General features: G+C 41.9%; 1 protein-coding gene and 1 long non-coding RNA gene across 2 annotated transcripts; both read right to left on the reverse strand.

Annotated features, from left to right (window-relative positions):
• Positions 1 to 4137: 4137 nt before the first annotated feature.
• Positions 4138 to 6359, reverse strand: LOC129742985 (uncharacterized). The gene has a single exon (XM_055734929.1). The coding sequence runs from the start codon at positions 6357 to 6359 to the stop codon at positions 4224 to 4226; it is 2136 nt and encodes a 711-aa protein (XP_055590904.1). The 3' UTR covers positions 4138 to 4223.
• Positions 6360 to 7479: 1120 nt separating this feature from the next.
• LOC129743839 (uncharacterized) lies at positions 7480 to 7894 on the reverse strand. The gene is made up of 3 exons (XR_008736696.1): positions 7779 to 7894; positions 7580 to 7723; positions 7480 to 7523 (listed from the first exon to the last, which is right to left on the reverse strand). It is a non-coding gene; the product is annotated as an uncharacterized LOC129743839 (long non-coding RNA).
• Between the last annotated feature and the right edge of the window lie 3655 nt (positions 7895 to 11549).

The following is an 11549-nucleotide window of genomic DNA, read 5'->3' on the forward strand; positions in this document are numbered from 1 at the left end:
AACACCTAAAACATATAGCCCTTGTTTAGGGAAAAGGTTTCATTTTCATCGTTCCTACTTACTGTAGCAAGAACTGTTGGAGTGATCTCCTGAACAGGAACTATATATAACCGAACAATTGTTTTTCACCAATTTTATCGCACATCAAGTAGCGGCACATATTTATACATCATTTGCATGAGTTGAACTTATAACCGGAAACGGACTTGATGGATGCAGTGACAGTTGAGAAGCTCGTGAGTGACGGTGAGTGTCGGTGATTCTTTGCGGTACAGCTGAACTTCGATTTTAGAAACTCTACACGAATGTTTCTTCTCACAACATGTTTGTTAATTTTAATCGAATCCAAGATGATGTAACAACTCCAATTTTATCCCGAAAGAAATTTTCGGGAATATTAACGAATTCCCGAAAATTTCGCTAATGTTGATTTATCCTCTTCTATTCTTGGTTTATCAGCTACTACTGTTTTGACAAAATTTTCCAAGTTTGGACCTCAAATACAGTTTTCTAAGAATTCGAATGCGGTTTCGCTTATGTTATAGACCTTCACTTATGTATATTCACTGATTCAACAAAATTTCCAATCAGTGGACCTCGAATACAGTTTGCAAGACTGTGCAATACAAGACTTATTAAGTTATCATAAGATTTGCTTGCTCTCACAACGATAGTGACAAAAAAAAGCAAGATTAGATTTGGTTTCCATGCTGCGCAGTATGGTTAAAACTAATTTGGTTTACTGGCTGCTTTTAGTCTTATAATTAATCGAATTCTTGGTAGGTTTCTGCGCTTGGATTTTAGACTTCTTTGTTATCAATGATAGAAGTTGTTTCATGCAATCTGTTTTAAAATGCTGTGCTTCTTGGAGTGCTTAATTTAGGTTGAGCTGGCGTTTTAATTGAGTTAGTTGAGCTTTGTGCGTGGTGATAATAAATGCAAAAATTTAATTTGAGTGGCACTGTAGTTGAAAATTTGTTCTAGTCTGGTAATTTGAATGAGTTGTTAAGGCTGCTACCATAATTGATCAGGTTAAACCTGTTACAGGGTTGCTAGTAAAATTATGGAGCATATTTTCGTGGCGTTGAGCTTTTTGGTTAACGTGTTGCTGTGTACATAGCTGGTATATCAGTCCTCCTTGATGTCTTTGGCGTGATAAACTCCGGTTTTTCCGCTCTTTATGTCTTCTAATAAGTAGTTGTTGGAACCTTGTTTTTGTCGGACAATGCAGGGAATAAATTTGGGTCCTAGTTTCTTCGTACGATGATCTATTGATGAAGATTGCTCGAATGAACGTCTCCACACTACGTCTCCTTCAGCGAATTCTCGGTTGCGTGCCCGCAAGTCGTAACGTTGTTTGCTGGTTTCGTGAGCTTTCTTGATGCGACTCAGAACGAACTCCTGGATGTTCTTGATGACCTCAAGTCGCAATCCTTGAGCTTTTACTGGATCATCTACCGTGTTGAGATTCGCCATGGGGTAAGCTTCTGTAAAAAGGATGTGGTCCCTCCCGAAGTTGCAATAGTGTGGACTGCAGCCTAATGTGTCATGCTTGGTCGTGTTTATTGCACACACTATTTGTTGTAGGTGCTGGTCCCAGTCACGTTGGTCCACGTCTAATAGAGATCTTATACAGGTGACTAGGGTGCGATTCGTCCTTTCTGCAGCATTACACATGGGAGTGTAAAAAGCTGTCTTCATGTGTGTTACTCTGTATCTTCTCAGGAACGATTGGAAAACCTGCGACAAGAATTGGGATCCAGAGTCAGAAACGATGATTCTTGGGGTCGAGAAACGTAAAAACACGTAGTTTTCCAAAAAATTAACCATTTGCTGGGCGTTTGCAGATCGAAAGGGTTCCACAATTACGAATTTTGTAATCCAGTCGACCACGACGAGCAGTACGCTGAAACCTTTTCGAGATCTGGTCATGGGTCCAACCCAGTCTACCGAGATTAGCTCCCAGGGTAACTTTGCAGGTTTGGGGTTTCCTAATGTGGGTGTTAGGGTACAATTCGGTGCTTTAGAGGCTTTACATATTTCACAACTTCTAATATATTTCTTTATGTCTACTGACATGTTTGGCCAGTAATGGTCTCGTTGTATCTTCTGGAAGGTTCGTTCGTATCCCAAGTGTGCTGCCGTTGGTATGTCATGAAATCTTCGCATTATCTCCGGCCTCTCCGGTGCAGGAACGACTTTCTTCCAGCGATGTGCTCGGCCTCCAACCTCATTAACGATCGAACAATTTTTATACAAAAATCCTGCCACGATTCGGAAGTCTGGGAAGCTATCCTTGTCTGTGATGACTTTCTTCCACAGTTCATTGTACCATGAATCCATCGTGGAAGGCGTCGTCACCGCTGAGATTTCGTTTATCATTTCAATTCTGCTCAAACAATCTGGAACTATGTTTGCGCTTCCTTTTCTGTATTTTATATCAAATGAGTATGCGTTTAGCCTCAGGATCCATCGAGCCAGTAGTGGGGTAGGATTCTTCATAGTTTTTAAGTACAAAAGACTGGAGTGATCGCAGAAAACTGTGAAGTGGGTGCCTTCAAGATATCCTCTGAACTTTTCTATGGATCTTATGACGGCCAAGCATTCCCGTTGGGTTACAGAATACTTCCTTTCAGCGGGGGACAATTTCTGCGAAAAGTAGCACACGACTTGTTCTCCTTTGCTAGATTCCTGTGTAAGTACTGCACCTATGGCCATGTCACTAGCATCACAAGCAACTGAGAAGGGTTTTGAGTAATCTGGTGTCGTTAGCACAGGGGCTGAGGTTAGCTGATTCTTCAGAGTTTGGAAAGCTTTCTCACACTCTTCAGACCATTTAAATTTCGTTTTCGCCCGCGTAAGCTCTGTCAGAGGAACTGCTGTCTCCGAAAAGTTTCGTATGAAGCGTCGATACCATCCACATAAACCGATGAACCTTTGTACTTCTTTTTTGGTCGAGGGTGTCGGGAATTTGCTGATCGCATCAACTTTGGAGTCATCTACGTGCCAGCCTTTCTCATCAAGAACATACCCAAGATAATTAAGAGATTTTCTACAGAATATCGATTTCTCCGAGTTGATGGTTAATCCGGCTTTGCCTAATCTAAAAGCTATCTCCTTCAGATGAACCAGATGCTCTTGGAAGGTTTCTGTGGCGAGGATGAGGTCGTCAAGGTAAACGAAAACTCGTGGTTCTAAGTCGATGAAAATGTGGTTCATGACGCGGGAAAGTGCTTGACTTGCTGTGGATAATCCAAATGGTACAACTTTAAATTGATAGTGTCCGCGCTGTGGGATGGTAAAAGCTGTTTTTGGTCTGGATGATGGCTCTAGAGGTATTTGCCAGAAGGCAGATTCTAGATCTATAGACGAGAGAAATTTTGAACCACTCAGGTTGTTCATTATCGATGCAATGTGTGGGATAGGATAAGCTTCCTGGACGATTATTGAGTTCAATTTTCTGGCGTCAAGACAAAGCCTCATAGAACCATCTTTCTTTTTGACGGCCACTGTTGCGTTATTCCACGGGCAACACATTGCTTCCTCTATTACGTTTAATTGCAGCATACGATCAACCTCCTTGTTAAGGTCATCCAACACGAACTTCGCCATTGGATAGTATTTCTGTTTGAAGGGCGCGGCACTTCCGGTGTCAATTGTATGCTGATATATGTTTGTCAGACCTAGTCTTCCGGTGTTTTGCATTGTCGGAAACTTCGAGATTGTTTGTTTAAGATGCTGGATTTCAGTCGGAGTAAGAGAATCCACGATGTCCTTGTTAACGTTCGATGAAATTGTTACTCCACACACCATTGCCCGAATGCCAAACGCTTGCCAGAAATCCATGCCTAATATAAAGGATTTTGGCATGGATTCGATGAACAGAACCGGTAGTGTTTGTGTTTTGTTGTTGTATGCTATTGGTAGATATGCAAAGTAGGATACTTGATGAGGTGAGTTGTCAACCGTTCTTATTTCTCCTTCAACAGGATATTTTGTCAATCCGAGATCGTTTGAGATTTTTGTTAACTCCCCGCCAATCAATGAACACGTAGCTCCACTGTCAAGTAGCCCTCGAAGAGTTCGACCTAGGACGGTGACTTCTGCGTATGGACGGTTGTCCGTATTGATGGGGTTGATTAGAAGCGATGCAATTTCTCGAAAATGTGGTAATGTAGCGATGTTGGGGATCTTGTTTGAGTTGGAAGAGTTCTCCTTCCCCTCTAAAGGCTCTCCCTTTTCCCGTTTCCCGAAAAACTCTGTTGATTTTCTGGTGCTAGTTGCCTCCATCTTGCTTGACAACTCTGACAGTTCCTTGTAGTGCAACCCTTTCGGCCACAGGTGAAACAGAATACGAATGTTCTCGGGTTTTGGCACATGAGGTAGGTATGTCCTGGTGTTTCGCACTGCCAGCATGTGAGTGTTATCTTCGTTTTCTGACCATTTGTATTTGTCGAGTCCTCTGAGTATCTTGGGTTTCTGTTGAATGGTCCTTGCCTCAAGTGTAGAGCGTTGATGTTCTCAGTTATCGTCAGCATCTCTTCCTCTGCATTCATTGCTGTTTCTAGTTGCGTTAGTTCTCTTTCCTGATATTCTTCTCGTTCTAACTCCGATTCCTGTTCTATGACGTTGTTCTCTAACATATTGACTTGTTGTCGACCAATGTTTCGATATGGCAGTTGTTGAGCAGGCGAGTTGTTCCCGGTTATCCTAGTATTTTGAGGTTGGAATGGCTTGTTCCACGGTGGACGATACATTGCTGATGGGCGGTTCTTCATGGCATACGATCGGGATACTTCAAAGTCTTTACAGACTTTCACTAGTTGCTGCACCGTTGTGACCTGAGACGCTGCTGCTATTGGCACAAATTCGGTGTTAAGATGGGATTTTATGATGAACAGCTTCTCAGATTCTGGCATCGGAGGCTCGATGATTTCAAAAATTGATAACAAATCTCTGTAGAAAGATGTGAACGATTCGTTTGCTCCTTGGAATCTTAGGTACAAATCTTGTTTGAAAATCTCCGAATAATATGGTGGCAGAAATTCTTTTTTGATTTCCAATTTGAATGCTTCCCATGTGTGGATATAGCGATACGTCCTGGTGTACCACTCGAATGCACGACCTTTGAGCAGTTGCTTAACTGATCGCAGCAGCGTGGTGTCATCCATGCCTTCGGTTTCCGCGTACATTTTGATCTGGTTAAGAAATTCGCCTAGCTTCTGGATGTTGTTTTCTCCTCCGTACTCTTCTATTTTCCATCTATGTAGGGGTTGGGAAAATCTGCTTGGGTGACCATTTTCTGCCGTTCTGCTTTGTTGGGCAGCATGCGCGTTAAGCGGCGATGTTAATCCGTTAGCATACGGCTCAAAAGGTTCTCTCCTTACAGCATCGTGGGCGTAGTAATTTTGATATGTACCTTGCCTTTGGATCGAAATTTCATGCTCGAGCTGGAAACGTCTTTGCTTCTCTTCTTCCAAGCTTTGTTGAAGTTGTCCATACTGCACTTGTAATTGGGCAAACTGTTGTATTTGCTCTTGTTGCTGACGTATTAAATTTTGAAATTGTGCGTGTAAAGTTTGGTCCGCTTGCAGGGGATGTTGCGACGAATTCAAAGGTGCCGGTGTGGTCGGTTGTTGCTGTTGTGTCCACGGTTGACGATCCCATTGTTGCGGCTCTTGCAGTTGTTGAAATTGTTGTTGGATTAGTTCTTGTTGTTCTCGCTGCTGCGGGAGGTTTCCTTGCTGTTCCCGTTCCTGTTGATCCTGTAGCACTAAATTCCTTTGTTGCTCCGCTCGATCGTTGTTATGTTGCTGGCCCAGCAGTACATGTTGCTGCACCACCTCCTTTATGCTCGACTGCAAATTTGAATGTTTAAGTCTATCTAACGTTTCCTTCTCCGTGGGCAGGATATCCTGATCTCCTGGCCGCCCTCCTACGTTGGCAGGTTGTTGTTGTTGTTGTAAGCAGTCTTCTATCCTAGTCAATGCTGCCTCTAGTTTTGAAATTGTTTTGTTAGCGTTCGCCGTTATCATTGAGTCAGTTATCAATGTCAAACGAAAGCGGTAATGCAGCAAACGTGAGCGATACTTTTTCAGGTCGGAATATAATTTTTGTCGAATAGCTGTTTCTACCAAGTGAACTATAGGTGATATTTTTGCTTGGCAGTTGTAGATATTATCTACATCTGACATCACATTCGTTGAAGATGTTGGGATGTTCTTCTCCTTGGCTTCTTTGTAGAGAATCGTTTTCAGGTTTTTAAGTTTCACTGATCGGTGTACAATTAAATTTGGCCTCACTCCACGCAGTGCCAGCTCAAAAGTAAGCTCATCATCTTCCAAGTGGTTGATGTCCATCATGTCACACAATTTTTCACTCACTTTGACTGTTGACAGAACTAGAACGTTATTTATGATTTCAACTAATGTGGGTTTATTTCGTTGGGCGCCAATGTTACTATTTTGCTAATATCGGTCTTCGGCAGACCATTCACGCAATTGAAACTCGGAATCGACAAACTGACATTCGATAGCTATGTCAGAAAAGACTCAAATATGGCTCATATATTGGCTCAACCATAAGCTCGAATAACGAAAAAAGCACGTATCAAACTTGGTGATATGATGCTAAAGGCATCTTATAATCTCAAGAAGCATCACAGCAAAATATTGCATTATAAATGTAAACTGTTTCGACTTAACATTAAGGTACAACTTATTACTAAGCACCTGTCATCCTCGGTACCGCTGCCAATAAATCAGCTTCCCCCTGCTTGCAGTCGACGGGGCCCCGGTCTCGAACACTCGTCCAAACGGCAACGTGCTATCCGCTTACACGCGTGAGCGAATGTAGGATGCGTGCAAATCCTATGCATGCGCGCCCACTGGCTCGGCTTTCTTTCACACACTCTCACACGGCTCCGTCACTTCTTCAGGTACTACATGCATATATGCTAGACTGTCCATGCAATCATGCGCAAGTCTCAGCCCAACATTCGATGACGATGATTTCCAGTTGACAATGATGATTTCGACTCTCTCCGTTCATGCTTCGTTCACAATGTTGCAGTGATACGCATGCTTAAGTCCTCCCTGGAGAGGTAACTTCGATAACAACAAATTGCGCCACACGCACACGAGTGATGAGGGGTTTTGCCACAGTTGATCGTATCCAAGACGAGTCAGATGTTGTACTGTCGTTGCAGCCTTGCAGGCGTTTTCTGTGAGAGTTAGAACCGATTCAAAAAAGGTCCTAAGAAAATTTCATTAACGTCAAGCCTTCAGATCATGATTTGTGAACATCCTACCTCAGTTGAGGACCTTTTCAAATCCACTGGTTCCCGTGCGGTGCTGCTTATGCTCTGACGACACCCAGCCTCAATTTCCACCTGTGATTGAGAGAATCCGTTGTATGAACTGCGACAAATATTCAATGTCTGTTTTACCTGGTTGTTAAGGACCATGTATTTATCTAGGCTGTTCAGGAAGTCTGATCTTCCCAGGATGCGACGTCGGTTCACCCTGTATGTGAATTGATTAAGTTAGCTCACTGGAAGATGTATGACATTGATTTGTACCTGTAATGCGGTGGATTCTGGCAAGACTCTCTTTACAGGTGAGCCGGAATTTGATGCTCCTCTGCCTATCGTGTCTAGGTCGTGATGGTTCCGATGCTTCCCGTGTTCGGTTAGATTGTTTCCGTCTTGATGAGGTTAGGCACACTACCGTTAAAATGAGATTAGTTCATTCGATATAACCGATGCAATTGTGGATTACCTGATGATGGTGTAATAAATTATTCTTGGCCAGGTTTGCAGTTCTGTCTGCAGGATCGGTTTCGATTTCGGAATCGGTCGGAGAGTGCTTCAGGTGATTCTTGCACGTTCTTTAGGAACACCTAAAACATATAGCCCTTGTTTAGGGAAAAGGTTTCAGTCGTCGTACAGTACAGACGTATTTTCGCGCACCGCCGTCAATTCAAATTAATTAGTGTTCCCTAAAGCCGCCGCGTATATCAAAGTGCCAACGTTTGTTTTATTACCTTTTTTGTGCCGTGTTAACTGTACGAGGAAAAAAAATGCCAAAGTGTCAAATTCCAACCTGCGATGTTATCGATGGTGTCCACCTTTGGACGTGTACGGGTCCCTGTCATCGAAGATTCCACGCCGCCTGTATCGGAGTGCAGCGGAATTGCGAGGAGTCTATAAGGCGATTTATGCTGCCAGTCTGCTATGACTGTCAGCATTCAATTAAGGACCAGATAGATCTGTCGAGATTAATGTCTCGACAGAATGAAATAATGGAGCAACTGAAACTCCAAAACAGCTCCCAGGAGAGAATTAGTTCACAATTAGTGAAATTTTCATGCCTGGAGACCTTGATTGAGGGTATAGATACGCTCTCAAATCAAATAAACGGTCTGAAAAAAGAGCTGTCATCGCTTAAAAAATTGGAACTGTCAAACACGGCGACAATAAATGAAATTGTCCAGTCCTGCAACGAGGATAGTCGTTCGTTGAAAGCTGACTTCAGCCAGGCAGTATCAACAATATTAGCAGCTAGTCAATCACCAATAGACATTCAAGCGGATCTTGATAGTCTAAGACTGGAAATCGGGGAACAACACCGTAGCTGCTATATAAATTTTGAACAGGAGCTCACTCCTACGCTCCAGTCAATCGCGGTGGAACTGAACGCGTTAAGAGCTACAGTGAGGAATCCTGGCGTAAACGAGGACCTTATTGATGAATTACGGTCCATTCACGACGCTGTGAAAGCCAAACCGGCCGATCATCAACACGACTCAGGACCAACTCTAGCCGAGGAAATTGCTTCGTCGTCAAGGGTAAATCCATCTACTTCGTCTAGCGGCTGGAGACGAATCGGAAACAAAATGCTTTGGAAACCTCAACAGTACTGGGAAGAATACGACGAGAGGAAACGGAAGCGTGCGGCTCAAGTCAAGGCCGCGGAAAAAGCCAGGCGAAAACAGCATAAAAAACAGCAGCATCAACAAAGACAAAAAGAAATGTTCCTATCAAGAAAACAACAGAAGCAGTCACGAAAACAATCCCCCGTAAAATATTCATCAAAAGCAAGAGCCACTACTGATAAAGAGCTACTGGCTGCCGCAAAAGTCGCGTTTAATAGAAAATCAACTCCGAAAGCGAAGATCCCGACCTTCATCAACTTCCAACGGGGAGAAACATTGAACCCCGGTCCTAGTTCTGCTTCACCAAATGTGCTAAGGCATCGAAAAAGGCCTTCAAATATTCCTGCGCCACCCCCGGTCTCTCCACACCTTCCGAACTCATCAACATACCAGAACAGTAACACGATGACGACAGTGCCACCTGCTCATCCATACGCTACCTTCAATCAGCCATTCACCGCACCTCTAGTTGCACCGTGCTGTCACCACGACCCATCGGCATTATATTTCAACCCGGTAATGTATAACAACCCATATTTTCTGCCGAACCGACGCGTGCCTATGTAAGCACTAGCTCCTCTGTATTTATGAACCAAGCGGATCATGTTACCATTCGTTCGTGCGATCACCCAGTTATCAATAATAAAGAAATTGTGGCATATTGCCAAAACTTTAACAGAATGCGAAGCGCATCTAAACTAAACACAATTCATAAAAATTTAGTAGCAAGTAATTATACTATCATTTTAGGAACCGAAACAAGCTGGGATGATAGTATAAAAAGCGAGGAAATTTTTGGATCGCGTTACAATGTCTACAGAGATGACCGAAATTTCAATTTGTCCGACAAGAAATCAGGCGGAGGCGTTGTAGTAGCAATAAGCTCTGCTTTCGATTCTGAGCTCATTGAAATAACTAAGCACAAAGAATTTGAGCAGGTGTGGGCAAAAGCTCAAATCTTCAAGGAAACTCATATTTTTGGATCGATCTACTTTCCTCCAGAATATGCCAGTAAAGATTATTTCCAAAAGTTTCTACTGAGCATAACAGAACTATTCAAAAGCTTCCAACCCGAATTCAAAATTCACCTGTATGGCGATTTTAATCAATCGAATCTACAATTTTTACCCGATGAAGATAATGAAGCAATCCTTTTACCGATTTTTGGAGATAATGAAACATTACAATTCCTTTTCGACAATCTTGCTACCTTATGTCTTAATCAAATAAATCATGTGAAAAATGCCTGCAATCGCTATCTCGATTTACTGTTTTCAAACTTGACTGATGACTTTTGTATTTTGGAAGCTACTAATCCAATTTGGAAAAATGAGATATTTCATACAGCTATCGAATTTTCAATTATATGTTCTGACAACAAAGGAATACCAGAATACGAATATGAGGAGACCCTTGACTTTTTCCATGCAAATTACACAATGATTAAAACTAAATTACAATCAGTTAATTGGCAATCATCATTTCAAAGCGAAAACCAAACTGTCAATCAGGTAGCTATTTTTTATAACATTCTTGGTAATATCTTGAGTAAATATGTCCCAATAAAAATAAAGCGACGAACGAATAATAACAGAAATCCGCCATGGTTTTCAAAAGAGCTAAAGCATCTTAGAAATAAAAAGCAGAAAGCGCATAAAAACTGGAAAAAGACACCATCGCTAGCTAATAGTTTAGAATATCAAGAAGCATGCAACAAACTAGCCATATGCCTTAATACCTCCTTCGAAGAATATAATAGGAAAACAGAGGAAAACATTAAATCTAACCCAAGAAGCTTCTTCAAGTATGTAAGTTCCAAATTGAAAAGTAATAATTTTCCATCTCGTATGCACTTGGACAGCGCTAACGGTAATAATTCCCATGAAATATGTAATTTGTTTGCCAATTTCTTCCAAAGCGTTTACACCAGTTTTTCGGAAGCCGATCGCGACACTGCGTTTTTCGATTATTTTTCCGACTCAGCATCATTGACTGTGGTAGATTCAATCACCCTTGAGGAAATACACAAATCAATTTGCTCCCTGGATAGCTCCAAAGGGCCCGGGCCTGATGGAATTCCTCCATTACTTTTAAAAAATCTTGTAAATGAACTAAGTGTGCCCTTGTTTCTATTGTTCAACTCATCGTTGAAATCCGGTGTTTTTCCTCAAGTATGGAAAGAATCTTTTCTTGTACCTATTTTCAAGTCGGGGAAAAAGTCCGACATTAAAAATTACCGGGGTATAGCAATCTTATCGTGCATACCGAAACTTTTTGAAGCAATAGTGAATCAAAAAATATATAATCAAATAAAAACACTCATAACTGAAAAGCAACATGGATTTGTTAAAGGACGATCTACAGCGACTAATTTACTTGAATTCGTTTCTTATAATATCCACTCTATGGATCAAGGAAATTCCGTTCAGGCTCTATACACGGACTTCAGTAAAGCTTTTGATAGAATCGACATCCCTTTGTTAATTTTTAAACTACATAAAAACGGATTCAGTACACAACTGCTGAAATGGATTGAGTCGTATTTGACAAACCGTACACAAATTGTTAGATTCAATGGTTCACTTTCGAAAAGCATCTCCGTTACATCTGGTGTG

The sequence above is a fragment of the Uranotaenia lowii genome, chromosome 2 (genome assembly GCF_029784155.1).
Source record: "Uranotaenia lowii strain MFRU-FL chromosome 2, ASM2978415v1, whole genome shotgun sequence".
NCBI classification, from domain to species: Eukaryota; Metazoa; Arthropoda; class Insecta; order Diptera; family Culicidae; genus Uranotaenia; species Uranotaenia lowii.

What these genes read in the sequence shown, in the direction of transcription:
- LOC129742985 (XM_055734929.1), bottom strand. Translation starts at nt 6,359, where the DNA reads ATGGACATCAACCACTTGGAAGATGATGAGCTTACTTTTGAGCTGGCA.